Source organism: Phalacrocorax aristotelis, chromosome 2 (genome assembly GCF_949628215.1).
Source record: "Phalacrocorax aristotelis chromosome 2, bGulAri2.1, whole genome shotgun sequence".
NCBI classification, from domain to species: domain Eukaryota; kingdom Metazoa; phylum Chordata; class Aves; order Suliformes; family Phalacrocoracidae; genus Phalacrocorax; species Phalacrocorax aristotelis.
The window spans coordinates 150,675,167-150,696,704 of record NC_134277.1 but is presented as its reverse complement, the minus strand read 5'-3'; the positions used below and the strand labels follow the sequence as shown (position 1 = coordinate 150,696,704).

Genomic DNA, 21,538 nt, shown 5'->3' with positions numbered 1-21,538 from the left:
ATCAACCCACCACTCCTGGTTAGGTCAGTGAAAGTTTGGAATCTGATGGTTTTATTGATGTAATCTGTAAAGCTCATTTGTTTTTAATGGGTGCAAAATAAAACCTGAGATGTATATGGCCATCAATGCCAAAAGAACATGTATCAGCAGCATGTGTAGCACATATCCTGTTCAAGGATGAACAGGGGAATAAAGGATGAATACAGCAATAAAAAGAAGCTTTTTCAGAATTCAGAGTGTTTTCCTGTGTTCTCTCAGAAAGGTGATTTACTACAAGGTCTGTCACCAGGGACTTTAGAATTTTAACTCTGAGATTGATACTGCTCTAGACGCTTGCTCTTCAGCTCAGCTCTGTTCCAGTCTGGGAAGTACCTGTAGCAACTGCAGTCATGCAGTTACATATAGAGTGCTGTGACCCTTAATATCAATAAGAGTATTGCAACGTCCTCATTTGAAAACACCATTGGAAAGATGCATGTTATTTTTTATTTTTTATTAGCTCAGTTCTGCTGTCATTGCATTTTTACAAGGTCATTATTCCATGTTTTGGCATATATTTAGGTCCTGGTAACTGAAATTTTGTAATTTTTTAGTAACTGGTGACAAGCTGCTGAAAAAAAAAAGATAAACACTTGGACTATGATCCAACCACTTTCTAAGTTTGAAGTAAAGTAGTAATATGGACACCAAGTTGGGTTTTTAGGTTGACTATTACACATGGACTGTAATTTTCCATGAAAAATTCTATAATGATTTTGGGCACATATCTTTAATGCTTTGGATTCCTATCATAAACCAGAATAGCTCTGAAGATGCCATTACTACCTGTTGAGTAAATTATGTGTGAAATAAGAAGGATGTATAATGTAGACCTGAATGGCTCTTAAAAAGAACTTTTTTGATTGTGATGAAGGAACAAAATGCACAGATATAAAGAACACATCTGTATGTGTATGTGTGTGCATCTACTGTGCAATTTGGCATGGAGGGAAAGGAACACCAAAAAGTATAACTTGCCAGAGCTCAATGTTTTAAGCAGAACAACTCATGGACGGATGTGTTAGGGTAAAGCTTCTATCTTACTCATGCAGACTTGCACCATGATCACCACTCCACAGAGAACATCAGTTAAGCCCAGGGAAGGTAATGCTTGCTCCAGCCAGTCTCAGTACTGATGCTCATGCACAGTGGCTCAGCTTCAACACAGACAGTTCCACTGCAGGGACTTTGCTTCTATGTGATTTCAGACATCTGTGTTCAAACGTTTCCATCAGATCTCTACAGACAAGGGTCTTTGTGGTTAGTCCAATCACTCCACAATGACTCATGCTATACACCTTTCCAACAGTTTGTAGTATTGTTCTCCTGAAAGCTGTTGATTTGTGGCCCATGACAAAGCTTGTTACATTTAATTCTTATTTACACTATCCTGTTTGCCTTGGCTCACCACAGTTTGCACTGGACTCAGTTCTCTACCTAGGCGAGGTGTTACGGTTTTAGCTGGGATAGAGTTTTCTTCACTGTAGCTGGCATAGTGCTGTGCTTTGGACATAGTATGAAAACAATGTTGATAACACACAGATGTTTTAATTGTTGATGGGTAGTGCTTGTACTAGTCAAGGACTTTTCCAGCTTCCCAGGCTCTGCCGGGTGCACAAGAAGCCGGGAGGGGAGGGGGCACAGCCAAGAGAGCAGATTCAAACTGGCCAAAGGGATATTCCATGTCATGTAACGTCATGCCCAGTATGTTACCTGGGAGGGGCTGGCCGGGGGGGAGCAATTGCAGCTCAGAGACCAACAGCGTCAGCCGGCCCGTGGTGAGTGGTTTCATCACTTGTTTGGATTTTTGTTTTGTCCTCCTCCCGAGGGTTAATCTTTTTTGTCTCTCTCTCGTTATTTTCTTTTTTATTATATTACTATTATTATTATTATTACTGTTTTATTTTAATTATTAAACTGTCTTATCTCAACCCAAGAGTTTTCTTACTTTGGCCCTTCCGATTCTTTCCACCATCCCACAGAGGTGGGGGGAGTGAGCAGCTGTGTGGTATTTAGTTGCTGACTGGGGCTAAACCACAACATGAGAGCATAATATTTCCATGTCACAGAGTCACAGAAACAGACAGTGGCTGATGCTGGAAGCCACCTCTGGATATAATCTAGTCCAAGGCCTCTGCTCAAAGCAAGGCCACCTGGAGTGGGGTGCTCAGGACCATGTCCAGCTGGGTTTTTAGTATGTGTAAGGACAGAGATCCCACAACCTCCCTGGTCAACCTGTTCAATCAGCTGACAGTGGAAAAAAGATATTATGTTTAAAGTGTATTTCTTCTATTTCAGCTTGTGCCAAATTATCTCTTATTCTTTCACTTGATACCACTGAGAAGAGCCTGGCTCCATCTTCTTAAATCTCCCATCAAGTATCTATGCACATTGATAAGATCCCTCTTGAACCTTCTCTATGCCAGGTTGAACACTCCCAGCTCTCTCAGATTCTCCCCATATGTCAGGTACTCCAGTCCCTTAATCATCTTTGTGGATCTTTGCTGGATTCTATCTGATATACCCATATCTCTCATACTGAGGGGCACAGCACTGGACACAGTACTCCAGATGTGAGGTGGCATGCCTCTAGCTGGACTTTATGCCACATCATGCACTTCACAAGCCTCTGAGCCCAGCTTTTCAGTCAGTTTTCTATATACCTCACTGACTCTTTATCTACCCCATACTTTGTCACTTTTTCTATGAGGTTGTTATGGAAGACAATGTTAAAAGCTTTGCTAAAGTGAACATAATATTTGTGTGTCGTGGTTTAATCCCAACCAGCAACTAAGCACCACACAGCTGCTCTCTCAGTCCCCCTGCAGTGGAATGGGAGAGAGAATTGGAAGAGTAAAAGTGAAAAAAACTCATGGGTTGAGATAAAGACAGTTTAATAAGTAAAGCAAAAGCCAAGCACACAAACAAAGCAAAATAAGCAATTCATTCACTACTTCCCATCTGGAGAGAGGTATGTGTTCAGCCATCTCCAGGAAAGCAGGGCTCCATCACGCATAATGGTTACTTGGGAAGACAGATGCCATAAATCCAAATGTCCCCCTCTTCTTTTTTCTTCCCCCAGCTTTATAAGCTGAGCATGACATCTTATGGCATGGAATATCCCTTTGGTCAGTTAGTGTCAGCTGTCCTGGCTGTGTCCCGTCACAACTTCTTGCCTAGTCACTGGTGGGGTGGGGTGAGAAGCAGAAAAGGCCTTGACTCTCTTTAGGCACTGCTCAGCAATAATCAAAACATCCATGTATTATGGACAGTGTTTTCAGCACAAATCCAAAGCATAGTCCCATAATAGCTACTATGAAGAAAATTAGTTCTATCCCAGCCAAAAGCAGCACACCATGGCTCTTCCCTCATCTATCATGTCAGTAAAATCATTGTAGATGTTTATCTAATTGACTCAGTATTTCTCCTTACCTTAACAAATCAATGCTGACTTCTTCCAATATCCTTTTTGTCCTTCATATATTTCAAAATTATTTTCAGAAGGGTTGGTTCTGTTACCTTCCCACTGATCAAGGTGGGGATGAACAGCCTGTAGCTCCTTGAGTACCCTCTCTTGCCCTTCTTGATGATAGGAGTGTCTTACACTTTCTTCCAGTTTTCAAGAACCTACCTACATTCACCACAACCTTTCAGTGATAATTGACAGTGGCATCACAGTAACATTGGCCAGCTCGTGGGTGCATCCCACCAGATCCTGTAGACATACGTACACCCTGTTTGTTTAAATGTTCCCTAGATTGATCATCTAGCACAAGGGTAATTACTGCTTTTCCACTTTTCCACTTGTCTGGAATCCCTGAAGGCAAGTGTTACTGAGGCAAAAAAGGCATTGAGTACTTTGGCCTTTACCATGCCCTTTGTCAAAAAGACCCCCTGCCCCATTAGCAGAAAGCTCCCATTTTCCCTAGTCCTCCTTTCGCTGCTGATACACTGTAGAAGATATAACACACCTGTGTTTGGAATTTGTCATCAGTGCACTGCATCAAACTTGTGGATTACCTGTGATCTCTGTGTTGTCCGTCCAGCAGATCTCAGGGTGGTGCAAGTCCCTAAGTGGACCAGGGCCTGAAAATGCGAGGCTTCTTCCAGTTGTTTGAAGAAGGCCTCATCTACTACTGCCCCCATCATCTCCCCAGTCATTCCTACTTTAAAGCTGTCCTCACCAGCTTGACCAGCCTGTTGGCAAAGACACTTTTGCCTCACCTCTTGGATCCCATCTGTTCCAAGCAGTTCTCAGTCTTCAGAGATGGTCCCATTGCTATAAAAGTTGAATGCCCATTGCCTGCACCTGCTGTTTTTGACTAGTTGTGTGACACACCTGTTGACCAACTTGTGTTGGGGACACTTGCTGTGTGACACACTCCTTGACCAACAGGATTCATTCACCCCCCTCACGCACTTCACCCTTACTGGCAGGACTGACGATTAAACCACCTGAGCCCCCATGCCCTTGACTCTCACCCCAGGGTTGTGCAGCTATGCTTGATATTTTCCAGGTCTCCCCTTGTAGTATTAGAGCCTGCATGGAAGAGCCTCAGCAGTGTCTGGGATCTGACAAGCATCAAACCTCCCTAGATGACAGGTCAGCAGGCAGAGGCTTCCATCCCCTACAACAGGGAGTCTCCTTCTACTGTCTTTTGCCGCTTACTCCTGGTTCTGCTGCAGAGCTCAGGCTCAGCTGTCTCAAGTGCTTTGTTGGACACAGGTCCCAGCACTCATCTGCTACCAGGGCACTGACCTGCTCTGTAGCTGCAGGAGGAACAGGAGCTGCCCTCCTGGTCTCCAGCCTTCATCATCATGGAGTCTTCATTTCTTGTGGTACTAAAAAGTTAATGGAAGCAGCAAAGTTAATGAGTTTTCTCTGCATTCATTAGGTGATTTAGACTACTATCTACCATTAAATCACTAATCAGATGAAAAATACTTTATTGTCTGCATATACACTGTGTGCTTCTTTTCTCCCACAAGACTAAGTGTAACAATAAAACCATCCAGTGGTAGGATAAGATATGAGTGGCAGAGGCTTTTGGATACAGGAAGGAGATATATTCAACTTCTACTTGAAAAACTTCTTTATACATCCCTCAAGCAGAACACTGAAACTCTCATTTCTAAATGCTTCTGTGGTGTAAAAATCTTTTCCTTCAAGTTCTGATTTTAGTTTGCCAAATTTGAATGTGTCTGTGAACTTTTCAAATGCAAGCAGACTTAAGTTTGATAAATTTTGGCAAACAAGATAATAGAGCTGCCAAAGCAGTCACGTAAATTGGCTGAGAAAATGTCTTCAGAAGAGGTTAAGTCCTGTTTCTCTCTTCTGGTGATGCAGTAGGCAAAGATCACATTCAGAAGTTCTGAATTTTAAGGTCTGTACATAATTAAGCAACTACAGAAATCTTGACTCCAGAATCTTGAAAACATTTTGTTATCCTCAGCCATTTTATGGTGGGATAAAAGGCAGATTCTTTTAGATATAGAACATTACATGAGTATAGAGAGCACAAATGTGCCACAGAAATTTTGCTTCCTGGTTTCCATGGTCCTCAGTAAGAATACACCTTGTTGTTTAGCTGTTTTATAAACCTAAATATACAGAATTGTACATTTTAGAAAGATATTTTGATTAACATTTGCATTTTTCTTCAGATCATAAAAGTAAATTATTTTAAGATGCACACTTTTTGTAATGCAGCTGTCATGAGGCCAGAAGGATCAAAGGACTAGACAATGAAAATTATGAGAGACACTTATTCCACTAAGGTCTTACACTGAATGTAATGTAGAAAATTAGTAAGAGTAGATTGCGTGGTGGTTTACATAAAAAGATATTCAAGTGTTCTTATTCCACAATTTTTATATCAAAGATAAAAATGATGGAAGATGCATATATTGCAATCCTTTCTCCATTGGATGGTATAAAACTTAAAGTCGATGCACTTGTTCTGAGGAAAAAACACAAGTTTTAAATATCAGGGCAAAAGTGTTGAAAATAAAGAGAAGTATTTTTTTCTTTTTTTTTTTTTTTTTCTGATTGTGCTCTGGATATTTTACTAGATTATGTTCAAAGAAGTTTAAAAAATAGTAAGTTCATTCAGACAATACACATTCCTTTTTTTTTTTTCTTTGTTGTTGTTGTTTCCTATCTCTAAGCTAGCATAGTAAGGATAGGAGAACTTATATTGGGACCCGAGGAGGTTATCAAATCCAACACACCTATCAAATCTGACTTTAAAGGAAGATACATTTGCTTAGGGATTTGTTCAGCTCACTTTTGAAAATCTCCAAGGATGGAAGTTCCACAACCTTTCCAGGTAACCTGATATCACAATCAAACTCTCAAATAGCATTTTTTATTATTATTATTCCTGATGTCTAAATAGTATATCCTAATTTACAGTTTGTGACCATTATCTCTTGTCTTTTTGCTGTGCACCCTGGAAAAAAGTCACACTCCATCTTTTCCATAGCCTCCTTTTAGGTAGTAAAAGATTAGATTTCTATCCAAATAAGTCAAAATTACTGAAAACTTTAAAACTATATTTTCCTTAGTGTATATTTAAATATATTTTTCTCTCTGAATCTGCTTCCCAAATAGTATAAATCTTATGAATTATATTTAAAATAAAGAAGTTTTTTTTGCAAACATAATAAACGTCCTTTACAGCAGTATCTCATAAGTATAAATACTTATTTAAAGACACATTGTTACACTTACATCATTATGGGTGAAAAGGTGGCATACCTTGTATATAACTAAAGCCAAGAATTTATTGCTAGTATAATGTAAATCTTAACAGTTTAATTATTATTAGTCTGGACCTAATTATTTCAGAAAATGAAAGAATAATAATGCACTTGGAATTGGTATACAATGGCTTGAGTATGTTATGACAGTGCCCACAGTGAAATAAGCCTGCAAATAAACCTTCCAACTCACAAATTTCAGTGCCATGGCATCAGCTAAGGATTTGGTCCCATCTTATGGATTTGGTTGCAGGCTAGACAAAAAAATCATACTGTACCTATTGTTCAGGTTTTAACACATCCATATTTGTCCCATAACTCTTATGTGTGTTAGGACACTTAAGTCAGAATGTTTAAAAAGAAGACACGTTCTACTGTTTGTTCAGAGTCTTAGACTCTTCACCAAGATGTAGACAGGTATGAATGAAGCTGCCTAAAGTAGCAGTATGGCTGTACTAGGTGTCCTCTACAGATGACTACAGAAAAGGAGATACTTCTTGTGGACAAACCTCATACTGATTATAGGGAGAGATTTCAGGTTTTATTCTTATCTCTAAATTCAAAGGAAGTATAAAGTGATTGTTCTTAGCTTAAGTGTCTCTGTTCGGTAAAGGCATGTTCTGTACCCAAGATAGTAAGAATTTATGAAGGTGTGTGTATTTCTTTGATTAAGTCTTATCTTTTTGCTTATGCATATCTCTAATGTATGAATTATTGATGGTTTGAGATGCTTTGATGTCTGTTTTTGAGATAAGTCACAAAAGACCAACTCATAAGATTTAAGTGTTGTCAGATGACAATGGTTAAAAAGTGTCCATAAAAGAGTTTTGTCAAATATTCCTGTCTTATTCTATATTCAGGGATTTTTGAGAAATAATAAATCTTTCTAACAGGTACCTGTAATCTTAACCATAAATTGATTTTTAGGCAACATTACAAATTCTACAATATTCTAATCAGGTATTATTAATAAATGAATTTAAAATTGGAAAATCGGTAGCATGATGTATCTGATAAGAAAACAGACATTAGTGATTTTTTTTTCTTTCCTTTGCCTGAACAATTAACTAAATTAATTTCTGCTTTCCTCTGTATTTCATTTTTAATGAATTAACTCTTAAGCCCTCTGTGCCTCAGCTACTCAAACAGTAAACATCAGACTTGAGAACAATGAAATCTGAATCAATATCTTAATTTAACACTGTAGAACTGTTAAACTTTATTGTTTCACAAAGCAGTTTGAAACTTTGATCAGCAAGAAATCTTTTCCTTTTAATTTTTTTCTGTTGTGTTCCTTTAAGGAAGGCCTGTCCAAATATTTTAAATTGCCTTGTTTTTTTGTAAGCAGTAAAAGCACCAACCCATGCCCAACATTCATTTTTATGTGAGGAAAAAATATATTTAATTCTCTTGCTGGAAAACAGCAGTAAAGAAACAGTTGGCTGATGTACAGACTAGTAGGATATCTTGCTTTGTTAAACACACTGTGAGTTAATCCATCAAATTTCAAGTCTTAGTCTGGAATAACAGAAATTTTTTTTAAAATGAACACCTATGTACATTTTTAACCAAATACCTTCTAATGTTTTCCAAAAATATAGGTAAAAGTTCAGCAGACTGCACACCTTTCATGTTTTTTTGTAAAAAAACCCAACTATTGCCCTTATGCGCCAAGGTTTTTCCCAGCATTAACATTTTTCCTTCCTTCTCTATAGATAAAATAATAAATGAGATCACTGTGCAGTGTTTACTAGAAAACAGTTACTTTTCCTATCAATAACCCTTCAGAAGAGCTCAACTGAGCTAAAACACACCCAAAAAATAATGCTTCCTGAGGATCTCACCGAACTTTAATTTATTGCGAGTTAACACAAATATTTCTCTACTGATTCAGGATTTGCAAAACAAAAGAATACAAAAACTTAAAGAAACACTTAGGGAAAAGGCCTTTGCTCCCCCTTTGCCTGCCTCAACTTTGCTCTGGATCCCTCCTCGCCTCGCTGCACCGTGCCCTTGGCCATGCCAGCAAGGTGCGGCAGGGGGTGACATATGTGGGGACTGTGCCTGATAGTTTCCTTCTCCCCTCATCCTAGGCTCCCACATTTATCCTTTGTTCAGGTGTGGGTTCCTCCACAGGCCACACTCCTTTCAGGACCTCCGTTCTGTACAGTCTTCGCCATGTCCTCACATGCACCTACATGTTTCCTCCTGTGCTTCCCTTTGCGTCCCCCTCATGTGGCCTCCTGCCCTTTCCGTGACTCCCATTTTGTCCTGCAGTGGATCAGCGCCCTTGGTTGTAGATCCAGCTGGAACCAGCTGTGACCAGCATGGGCCAGTTCACCGCCTCTTCCCGCACAGCTCACCCTTGCTGTTCCCCTGCCAATTCTGCCTGGTATAAGGCTCCAGGTAGACACCTATGTTTTGGTACTCTTTTCTCCATAGCATAGCTCAATTTTGTGGTTCTATCTCAAAAGAATCAGGTTTGGAGGCAATTTATTCCATTTATCTTCTGCTAGAGCACCATTTAAGCTCCAGATCTTCCTCACCTTTTTAGCTACAGATGCTACTATTTAATATTTTTTGCTGGCTGTCAAATCTGCATAATTTTTACAGCTATACTGAGCATGCAAGTGCAAAGTGAAGGATTTGAAGATGTGAATCATGTCAATTTATGATCATCCTTGGGTTTATTTGGAATTTAAAATCTGAGTTTTACAAATTGCAATACAAAGTCATAGAAAGTAGGACTTCCATATATCCTTAAGAGATGTTTTATGTCCCTCTCCTCAAAGGCAGGATGAATTTTATGTGAGCCGTTAATGACAAATCTTGTGCAAAGCTGTCCTTAAAGATTTTAAGTCGATGGATGGTTTGCAATAATTTCATTTAATTTCTGAGATCTGTAAGGTTATTTGTGAATAAATTATGAGGAAAGGCTGACATTTTTTATTATTGCAGGTTTTTAGAAAAAGCCAACATATAAATGTTTCTCGGAAATTATATATGAATATATCTTTAATTATATTTGGACTTTTTAGAATGCATCAGGATATTAAACAAAAATAAATATAATATGCATTATATGTATACACTGTTCTCTATACTTTAAAGACTCATTCATTTGTTCTCTTACTCTGAGCATTAGATTATAGAGATTAGGTTAAGCTAGTTGGATAACTCATTTTTATTCAGTGGGGCATGAGCACCATTGCCAAGAGTCTTGCTAACTTAGTGAGGAGGTTTTTAAACTAGGTTAGTGACCTAGTTGCAGGTTTATTGGGGAGCAGGGGATGGTGTGGGGGAAGCACGCATGGGGCAGGGCAATGACGGATTTTCTTGCACTCTTTTTGAGGAAGTGGAGTGACCAGAGACACATTTCAAGTGCCTGTACACAAACATGCATAGCATGAGAAATGTAGGAGCTGTAAATTCATATGCTATCACAGGTCAATGACTTTATTAAAACCACAGAGTCATAGGAGAACATCTGGCGCCACTAGAGTCCTGCAATAGATGTATACAGACTCTCCAAGAAAGGTGGGTAAGGAACAAAAGGAGTAAGGCTTGTAGTTTGTGCAAAGGAGGCAGCAGAGGGAACTCTGCTAGAAAATGTCATTGCCTATGGAACTTAAAGATATTTTTGTGGCTGTCTATGTAATCTATTACTGTGCTCATTTGCAAACTTCATAATCAGATTATTATACTAGACTTTAAAACTGAGCTTAACTTTTTAAGGAACTTTCCACTTCAGCCTATATAGATTCCTTTCTGCTCCTTTGTCTGTAGCACAGCCAATGAAGAAACTTAATAAAAAACACATTCTAAGCTGGTTTTTTTTATGAAGGTAGTATAGGAAGTGCAGAAAATTGCAAAGCTGGAGCGTATATAAGAGCATTGGATTAAACGCTGGCCAAGTGTGACACTGGAAATTTGTGAAAGTTGCTGATGGATAAACCAGCAAATTCAGACTTGTGGAAAATTAAGTTCAAAATGTGTTATGAAGCTGCTTCTCAATGCTGTGGTCTGTAAAAACAATCAGCGTATAAACACACAGACCTATAAAGGGGGAAATGCTAAGCATAAAATGATTATTATTAATATTCAGGTGAAAATAATTCTGAGCTTCATAAAAAATCAGTAAATGACTCTATATAATTGTTACAGACATATTTTAAAATATTCATAAGGAGTGCCCGTTGAAAACAAAAAACCTCCCTAAACACTGATCAGTGCTGCTATCTAGGCGAGAATTTTTATTTATTTTTTATTTAGAGCTAACCTCTGACAAACTTTCAGAAGTAACAAAAAAAGATAAGGACCGTGGGAAAGAAACTACATTCTGATTCAGAAATGTTTGTATAACTTAAGGTATAGCTAAGATAGTGTGCTGCCTTTTTATTTGCCTTCTCATGCTAAGTTACTGCTTAGATAATACAATATCATTTTCTTACCCTTTACTTTGAACGTGAAGGTAATTGATTAAAAATTTTTATTGAGAAAACACTAGTAGAATTTAATAACAAAACATTTTTTTTCTGTCAGAATTGAGATTACAGCTGAAGGGTTGTGGTTTTGGAAAAATATCAAGTATTGTCTGCATAATTAATTTCCATTTCTGTTCTACTTTATTGCATCAAATAACCATGAGATGTTTCAGAAGGACATAAAAAGCAATACCTTTCATTTAGAAACATAAGAAAATACTTAGAATTATGCTTCACTTTCTGCATAATTATTTTATGCATGTAAGTGGTGAATTTAATCTATGATAAATATGGGTTCATAGAGAATTACATTTTTCAGGGTCCCTGCTTTCTTCAGTTGCCCATCAGAAATCTTAACAGTTAGACACCAATATTTAAAGCAGCAGTTGAGCCTCAAATAAAATTCTGTAGGTGGTTAGAGTTTGTGTAGACTCACACATGTTCATGTGTTTGCTATGCAGAAACAGGTAAATATTTTCACTACGCTAATGGAAGCAGTAGTTAGTGTTATGTGTTTGCCTATATTAAATTCTTTTGAAGAGCACTGGATTTTCTCAAAGAATGGAGTGCTTTCTAATGTAAAGATCTTTCATGACCTTCAGATGAAAGAATGTGTATATTGAGAGCAATAATTAATATCACTATAAAATGCTTAAAAGGGAGTGATAGAGTGCTGACTCTTTTAGATTGCTCAGCTAATTTGTCTGAAATAAGACTGACTAAAATTTGAAAGAGCAGACAACAGTATGTCTGGGGTTGTACCTGAACTACTCTATGAATAATATGCCATGAATTTCATAGAGTCTGTGTAGCTGAAATCAAGGTACAGAGGGATTACTGCAGGCCATCTCAGCTTTTCTTGATGGGTTTATTCAAAAGTGGCTCAGCTTGCTTAGAACTTTTATTGACTATTGTAAAGATCATTGTTTAAACTGGGAAAGTTGCTATACTCTTTGTTTTCTCACATTATTTTCAAGAATGGATAACATGTTTATTACGCTGTGATGAGTTATGAACTTAAGTTTAACTGGTTGGTACATTATAAATATCTAGATAGGTAAGATGATGTGATACATTGTGTGCCAAATTAAAGTTTCATCCATGAATTTGCATTATTTATAAATCACTGATAACATTGCCTGTCTTTGACCACCTATCTTCTAGAAAATTATAGCTCAATATTTATGTAACATTATTGTGAATATCACTGAAACCTACAAGGATAAGCAAAAAATTAATTTTAAATAAGACTAACTAGAGAAATATATTTTCAAAATTTATTATGAAAAAGGAACAGTGAACAGCAAACGAGGAAGACGGGTAGAAAATAAACTATATTATTTTATTAAATTATTTTTCACCATAGATTATTTAAATGTATACTCATTTCACATTTTTAAATGGGTATTTAGCATTAATTAAAAATAAAAAAAAGAAAAAAGCCACATGTATCTATGTATATAAATATAAACCAGTGAATGTCCACAAAAAGCAAAACAAAGCCCCAAACCCTCAAAACCTTTGTACACTTACAATCATCATTCACATCACAATATCAGTGATAATCCCTCTGCATAAGAGCCCTTATGCTTATTCAAATATAGATCTTAATTTGAATTCATATTACCTTGAAAAGCTTTTCTAAGCCAAGTCCCCACTTGCATATCACTTTTAAAAAATTTTCCCCTTTCAGCATATGGTTAAGATCAGAGAAGTATGTTTGGAAAAATGACATCTTGGCAGCATGCATATTCTTTGCATTTATGCCTTCATATCACATTTGCAAGTTTTTAGGTTAGATAAATTTTCCCAGTACGTGACAAAATAAATTTAATTTGAAAATATGGGGCAGGAATTTTAAAAGTAGATTTTTTTTTAAAATGTCTTCAATGTTAGATATGTATTTGTAATGGAATAATGTCAGAATCCGTCAAGTCTTAACCAAAGTATTCTCTTCTCACCGTTCCTGTGAATGTTTCTCTCCACATTAATTAAAAGAACAGGATGGATACACAATTCTTCCAAGGCATTTAGGTGCTTAAGTGCTGTTTAGGTATTACATTTTGATTGCAGTGATCGTAGTGTTAGGTATTTCAGTATCTTTGAGGATTCCTATCTCAGTGGTTTGACAGAGGTAATTCAGAAAGTTGTAGAAAGGAAGTGAAACAGAAAATTCTCTTCCCCTTTCTTAAATATGTTATCCCAGAGGTGCTACCACCGTCACTGATGGGCTCTGCCTTGGCCAGCGGCGAGTCAGTTTTGGTGCTGGCTGGCATTGCCTCTGTCAGACATAGGGGAAGCTTCCAGCAGGTTCTCACATTACCAAAACCTTGCCACATAAACCCTATAGACCGCTAAAAGTGGACTACACAGAAACAAATATTACTTTTCCTTTTATTCATCAGGGTCTTATGCGCTATGAAGCCAGTGGTAGAACTCAGTGTTTGCCAATTTACTTGAACATCAACTCTTTTTTCCAGTGGCTTCACAACTTAAGGCATTAAACATTTTCATGGGGATTAATGTTTGTTTGCCTTCTCCCAGATGTGAGCTTTTACTTATGAGGAACTGACTGCAAGACTGGAACCAAATAAATCACAAGTAAATGGTATTGTAGATGGAGGAATATAGGAACACGACACAGTAATTCTGTTATTTATTTGGCTAATGCTTGCATTACAGATGCTAAGATGATACCTTGTGTGTGGTTATATTTACAGCACTTATATATAGTTAGCATTAATTTTATTTATAGGAAATTTGCTAATTGAATCAGAACAAAAATTATAATGATTATTTGTCTACGCCATTTTGCTGATGGTAGCAAAAATTACATTTTGGCAAAAATCTCTAAACAGATCTGGCTCAGAAATAGCAGACATGCTCATTGACACAGCTTGTGTTCTTGAACATAGTCACTCTATTCTTTTAAGTATTGATACAGTATAGCAACATTTTTAGTGAACAGGGTTTTATATTGCTAGGAAGTAGGGTAGGTTTCTCTATAATTCATCTGTGAAAAGCAAAAAGCTGAGTTCTGTAGTACAGTATTTTTCAAAAGCTCTTCTATTTCTGAGTCTGAGAAGAAGCTTTTCCTAAGTCTTTATTCTTGCATGATACTCCTAGTTTTCTGCTTTTAACTTGTTACATGAGCTGAAAAGCTATTTCACATGCTAATATTTGTCTTTCCAGTTTGCATAAGCTTCAGTAATTTAGCTATGAAAATTTACCTGTAAGGACTTTTCAAATCAGTACTTGAAAAAATATATTTCAATCAATAATTAAAAATCTATATACAGATCCTTCAAAATCATTGAACCAGTATGTTACCCATTGTTTTAATGGACATTTTACTTCTGTGAAGTAACAACTAAAAATTATTCTCCTGATTGTCCTTAATGCATGAAAGCAAAACTTCATTATTACCTTTATTTTATTTTTTTATTCCTTTCACAGTAAAGGATCTGAACCTGTGATGTGATGAGGTTCCTCAGTTTTGTTGTATATAGTGGGTGCTAAATGCACTGACTAATTAGTAAGGTTAAACCCAAGATAGAAAAACTAAAGTAAAAACCTATCTGGTCATTTAATAATTTAGCAGAGTTTTAAAGAGACAAACCCTGGCATTTTAAACTTCTAAACCACTGTAATTAAGAGGTTTCTTACAGTCATCAAAATTTTTCTTTCTCTTAGAGGTGAGTCATTATGTGTGTCAGAATCCTTTAAATCCTCTGTTCTATGATGCTATACTCCAAAAAATTTTTTGTCTTTGTCATTAATTTTTCAGTAATATTGACTGGTTTTTCAGGCTTTAGGGTAAGTTTTATTCATGTTAGCTCTTTAATTAGGCAGAAACAAGAATTGCCGTTCAGGTATGCTTCAAACATTTGGATAATAAACTGAATAAGTAATGCAATATGGTATTTCCATCTAGTAAAATGGTATTTCTGTATAAGTTATTTGAAAGATATTTCCATTTCTGAAAGTAATAGCGCTACATTCACAATCAATTTTTTTAGCTCACAGAAGAAATTTTAACATCAGAGCCTCAGAAACAAATTTTGAGTTATTAGGCATACATGCACTGTTACGATAGAAGATACACAACATCAGTCACATTCTCTTACCTTACCAAATGAAATCTGTGAACCACTATTTCAGAAGTTTTCTCATAGAAATGGTACTGTTGGTGTTAGAACTGATATTGTAGATCTCCAATATTTACCTAGTTTATTCAGCATAAGTTTGTATGTTAGAAAATAGAGCATTATTGTGTCAAAGTCAAATACTGACCAGGTTCTTTCAGATATGACGCATATGGAGGATGTAATGTTTAATATCAGATTTACTTATTTAAAGATAGTTGATGTTACAGAGGACTTCTAATTTAGCAGTGATACGAAATACAAAGTTTTATCACAATACCAGTATGATTCCCATTACAGCTATCTATATTATGCTCAGCATCACAACACTGGGCATCCTGCATCTCTAGAAGGAATATGTGGATTGAAGCCAGTTCAAGCCCATTACTCTCTTCGAGCTTTTGTTAGTTGTCTAGTTTTTATACTCTGTGTTGGGCTGAGCCAAATATTCACTCCCCCAGTGCCTGTCCTGCTAACTCAGGGGGGACATTCATGCTCTTAATGTACTCAGGGAGAAATATTTCTGCCACCAGCTAATCCACTCAATTGTTGATAGATGTTTATCCAAAACAAAGGCCACCCTCTAGTCCTCTTTGTGTTGAGATGAAAGTCAGATTCTTTGCAACAGCTGTGCTCAGTCACACCCTGCATTATTCCCTGAATTTTAGGGGCACATCACCCTTGTCCATCTCCTCTGAACCTTCTTCCATTTTAGGGACTTATTGGTGTATTCACAACCAATGAATGACTGGTTGTGATAATTTAATGATTATTCATATTTCATGAAAAATTAATTCCTATGGTCATGTTTGAAATACTTGATCTGTTAAAGCTTACACCCATTAAAATGACTCTGATGTAAACATCTTAATTGTGAAAGTGTCTTGCATCTGGCATTTAGGAGATAACCCTTGAATGGCTTTGGTTTAAAAACAGATCAGCTGTTTGAAAATTGGAAGAAGATTATTGGAGAACAAACTCGAATATCATTAGATGTTCTCTAAAATAAAATATAATAAAACAATTAGCATAAGATGGATAGTATTCCCATGCTTTTTTTCTCAGCATAATCTGACAGGTGCACATCATGCGTCAGACTGCACATGGTAGGGATTAAACTCAGCTTTCTTTATGAAAACATTTTTGGTTAAAGCAAAGAGGAATTAATGGCATTTTTGCATGCTATTACAAAGTGAGTGAAACAATGCTAAACAAAATAATAAATAGAATGTAAAAATAAGTGCTGGTACTAATATAGTATTTCATAAATAATTGAAATCTGAATCAATTACTTGTTAACACCTTAAGTTTGTAGCAGCATTCCAAGTCTAACATGTTAAAAAACTTTAAACAACTGTTCACCTAAAAGTTAATAAAATTCTATTCTCAACAAAAAAGTATACATTTCTAAGGTGTGGTTTTAATGACATGTACTTTTTTTTTTTTTTTAACAGCTGAGGATGCATGTGGAGGAACTATGAGAGGATCCAGTGGTATCATCTCAAGCCCCAACTTTCCTAATGAATATCATAATAATGCAGATTGCACATGGACAATTGTGGCAGAGCCTGGGGATACTATCTCGCTTATATTTACAGATTTCCAAATGGAAGAAAAATATGATTATTTGGAAGTAGAAGGCTCTGAACCACCTACAATATGGTAAGTCAACTATTGCAATTTTAATGAGGTAAAAAAAAAAAGATTATGAGATATGCAAAAATAACTATTCTTACTTTTGTGAATAGTCTTGCTGAAAACAAGACAAAACAAACCAGTAATGGTTGTTACTATGGCATAAATGTTGATGTTCTAATTGCAGCTATAAAATAATTTCCAAATATATTCTAAGGAGGTACCATTGAGATTGAAAGGCACTGTAGGCCCATTCACCTCATTGTCTGTAGGTCTAACCATTCTTACCATTATTGTATTAAAAATTTATACATTTAGAAATACAAAGGAATGAACTGCTGTACTGATAAGGATTAGTGGATGCTTCAGGGAGTTTTATAATGTCAGAAAGTGAATGGCATGGAGTCCTTTCAGCACAGAGCTGGGGGAAGTGGCATTGGTCACACCTTTTGATCACAGATTCTTTCTGGAAGAATTTCTGTACAGTGAACCATATACATAGCCTCAGTATATGATGTCCTGGGGGTATGGCTTGTGTTACACTCACCTAGAAATTTCCATCCTTATCTGTGAGATACAATGCCCTAAGATGAGTAACCACAGAACTTTTTGTTTTCGTGTTTGGGTTGGTTTGTGTTTTTTTTTTTTTTTTGGGGGGGAGGGGGATGTTTGTTCTTTTTTTTTTTCCCAAATACACTACTTTTAGAGAGGATTTCTGTTTGTTTGTTTGTTTGTTGACTCAGCAGTAGTCACAATGTTTTTGGTAGGCTGGCTTCTGCAATTCTTGATCTCAGTGTAGATGCATTGTGTAAAACAAGTAGAAGAAATAAAATAGTAAACAACCTCTTTCAAGATCAGGTTCAGCTAAGTAGAAAAAATAAATTATACATTCTGTGTTTTTCTGGCCTGGTAGTTTTATGGTAACATAGCATCACACTACTCAAGAAACCTATGAATATGACAAAGCCTTGTGTTTGTTATATTGGTTTAAATGTACTATTAGTTCACAAAAAAGAGGACGCATAAAAACCCATAAATAACAGTGATGGTCTCCAATAAAATCTTAAGCTCTTAACTGGTTCATAAAGTATTATGGGGGTTCTGCACAACAGACAGAGGCATTTGAACAACAAGTGATCAACAGGTGGTTGATAGCCACACTGAAGTCAGGAGGGTCTTTTTTTATTATTATCAATACAAAAAACCACAAAATACAGCATAGACCAAATAAACGACATTATTTTTAATTTTATAATAAGAAAATATAAAAAATTAGATCATTACATAGTATTGAAAACACCAGTATCAGTTTCTACATGTGATGATTGTAAATAATATTCTTTACTACTTCAGGGTATAGTTGAAACCTATACACTAAGTATCAGCTTTAGCAAATAGTTTTTAATAATTTGAGCTAATTCATACTGCCACCTACATAGTTAATTACCTATATTAGAATATTACTTAATTGCCATTGAGTTTTTCAAGCTGCTAAACTGAAATCTTTTGAACTAGCTGTCAGCTAAAATAATTTTTAAATAATAATTTATAATTATTAGTGAGGTAATGCTGATGACATACAGACAATATGAATCACCTGAATAGCTAAATGTGCATTCGGTTACTCTTGAATGTGTTTTATGTATTCAGTCATGAGCTCCAAACAATGATTTAATTTTTTTTTGTGCAAAAGGCTTTGGTTATATTTAAATGATATAATAATATTACTTTATATATGGAAATTCTCATATTATCTGTTTACAAAACATAAAAAATTACAGTGCTAATTTAATCATTTCTTATGTAGAGAAGCAGATTGAGAGGATATTTTTTTTTTAGCTTGTCCCTAAATTAGACTGATACATTCAATTATGCAAAAGTATCCCCCCCCATATGTTAGGAAAAATAGATTTGGAAAGCTTAATTAACAACAATTTGTTAATTAGATTTACAGTGGTATACTATGTATCCCCTTAGACTATAGCTTGAGGTTTATTTCAAGATATCTTAGTTCATAAAATCTACATAAAAGTATACTGCTAAAGTTAAAACCAGTCTCCTGATCTTTCATTCTGGAAAACATATAGTACATAATTTGTAAATTTACTAAAAACATATCAGTTGATCTGGATAGCAAGTGGTATTATAAAATACTTTCTTAGGCATTTTGTTTCTTTATGTGACTATTACACCTATTGATTTAGAAAAACCTCAACCTTTTCTTCTGCACATCTGTTGTGTTACAAAAAATCCTTACTTTTTCGTTCGAAGTAAAACAATGAGCTAGAATATACATCAAGTAGATAGTCTGGGGTTATCCACAAGACAAAACTTGGAATTCTTCATGAAGTACTAACTTTCTGTAGCCTTCCAGTCAGTAATTATAATATTTCAGTTATGCCAAGTCTTTTCTTGAAAAAAATCTCAGTAGACAAATTTCATTCAAGTAGTGGAAAAAATTGCATAGAGGACCTTCAGTGTTTTTGTTGTCTGATGTCAAGGGCTGATTCTGATGTTTGGTGACTTTAATTGAATGGAGGTGTTTTCTTCATTTTGGAAGTCAAACTGAGAGAAAATTATTAGTTTGAGGAAACTATTTTCCCCAAAACAAAAAATGAAAATGAATTAGTTATGCTGAAATGCTCCTTTTTGCCAAAGTGAAAAATCAATATTTGAGACATTCATTGGTGAAAGAAGTAGCAATGTCATTGTGGGATAATTTATCCAGCATATGGAAGTTTTCAGTGAAATATTCTGTGAGTATCTGAACACGTAAAAGTTTTCTAATTCTTTCCCCGAGGATACATTGGTTGTAATGTTTCAGTCTCTTATTTTGCTGCTGGTCACTTTTAATGGACTGAACAGAAAACTGGCAAGATTCTTTAGCATTGACATGGGTGTCCTGGATTCCAGCACGTATGCTAGGCTAAATTGTTAAGAAAATTTTAAAGGTTCTAGTTAAATTGTATAGACAAAGTGTAGAACCCCCTTCCCAGAATACTTCTGAAAGATGTGGTTAAAGTAGTCTCCTGATGAAAGCGGTGAGGATGGAAAGTATATATTTCACACTGTCCTAGGCAGAGACGTTAAATCTGTGTCTTCTAGTCCAGATTACCATCTTATTTTAGCTCTTGTTGAAAAACAGGTTTTCCTCCTACATGTTTGGAGAACTTGAATGTTACAAAAAAAAAAAAAAATCAGCAAAGTTGTTACACTACTTGAACTTAAAATGATGACTAGTTTTGAATTAACCAATATATTTTTGGTGGATAGACTGGAAGGTGATAGAAAATAATGGTTGTGATATAGTACGTGCTTAGAACTCTCAATTTGGAGAAGTACTGCTGAAGTCTGAATAAGGATCACCATTTCATTTCAACTAATACATAATTATGCAAATTTTTTATTATTTTTAACATGAGGGTGTGCATTAGTGTGAAGGTGTTTGAGAGTGTAGCAGTGTTTCAAATGTTGTAGGGAAAATTTACTTCTCTTCTACCATGACAAAAAAAAAAAAAAAAAAACACAAAGTTTTCAGCTCTGTTCTCTCTGGGTAAGAGTGTATTTCTGTGCTGGTTTTGGCTGGGATAGAGTTAATATTCTTCAGAGTAGCTATTATGGGACTACGCTTTGGAAAACACTGTCCATAATACATGGATGTTTTAATTATTGCTGAGCAGGGCTCACAGACAGTCAAGGCCTTTTCTGCTTCTCACACCACCCCACCAGCAAGGAGGCTGGGGTGTACAAGAAGCTGGGAGGGGACACAACTGGGACAGCTGACCCCAGCTGACCAAAGGGATATTCCATACCATATGACATCATGCTCAGCTTATAAAGTTGGGGGAAGAAGAAAGAAGAGGGGGACATTTGGATTTATGCCATTTGTCTTCCTAAGTAATTATGTGTGATGGAGCCCTGCTTTCCTGGAAATGGCTGAACACATGCCTGCCGAAAGGAAGCAGTAAATTAATTCCTTGTTTTGCTTTGCTTGCATGTATGGCTTTTGCTTTACTTATTAAACTGTCTTTATCTCAACCCACAAGTTTTTTCACTTTTACCCTTCTGATTCTGTCCCCCATCCCACTGGCAGGGAGTGAGCGAGTGACTGTGTGGTACTTGGTTGCCAGCTGGGGTGAAACCATGGCAACTTCTAAGAAAATCTTTGTGTAGTGTTGCAACATTTGACCTACCACTGGCACATTCATACAAAATAGTAGGACACTTAAGTACTCTTTTATCAAATATAAATTTGAAATATGATGTGATTGAAATAAGATGTAATTGCCCCTTTTAAAACAAAATAACTCACCTTACTTCTCTCTTACTGATGTCTTCCTGGGTATTTCAAAATGTTTTGTATTTAATTTTCCTAAAATGTAAAAGAGGCTGTGAATTTTCTATAATAACTGAAGTACTGTATTGTCTAGACCATCACTTTGTTTCTGATTTTAGCCAAATTATATTTTTTTC

General features: G+C 36.1%; 1 protein-coding gene across 1 annotated transcript in view; it reads left to right on the top strand.

Annotated features, from left to right (window-relative positions):
• Nucleotides 1–21,538, top strand: part of CSMD3 (CUB and Sushi multiple domains 3) — a 614,053-nt gene that overhangs the window by 95,078 nt on the left and 497,437 nt on the right. Inside the window, exon 5 of the mRNA XM_075085810.1 lies at nt 16,885–17,092. Within this exon, the coding sequence (XP_074941911.1) occupies nt 16,885–17,092 (208 nt within the window). The remainder of the gene's footprint in view (nt 1–16,884; nt 17,093–21,538) is intronic.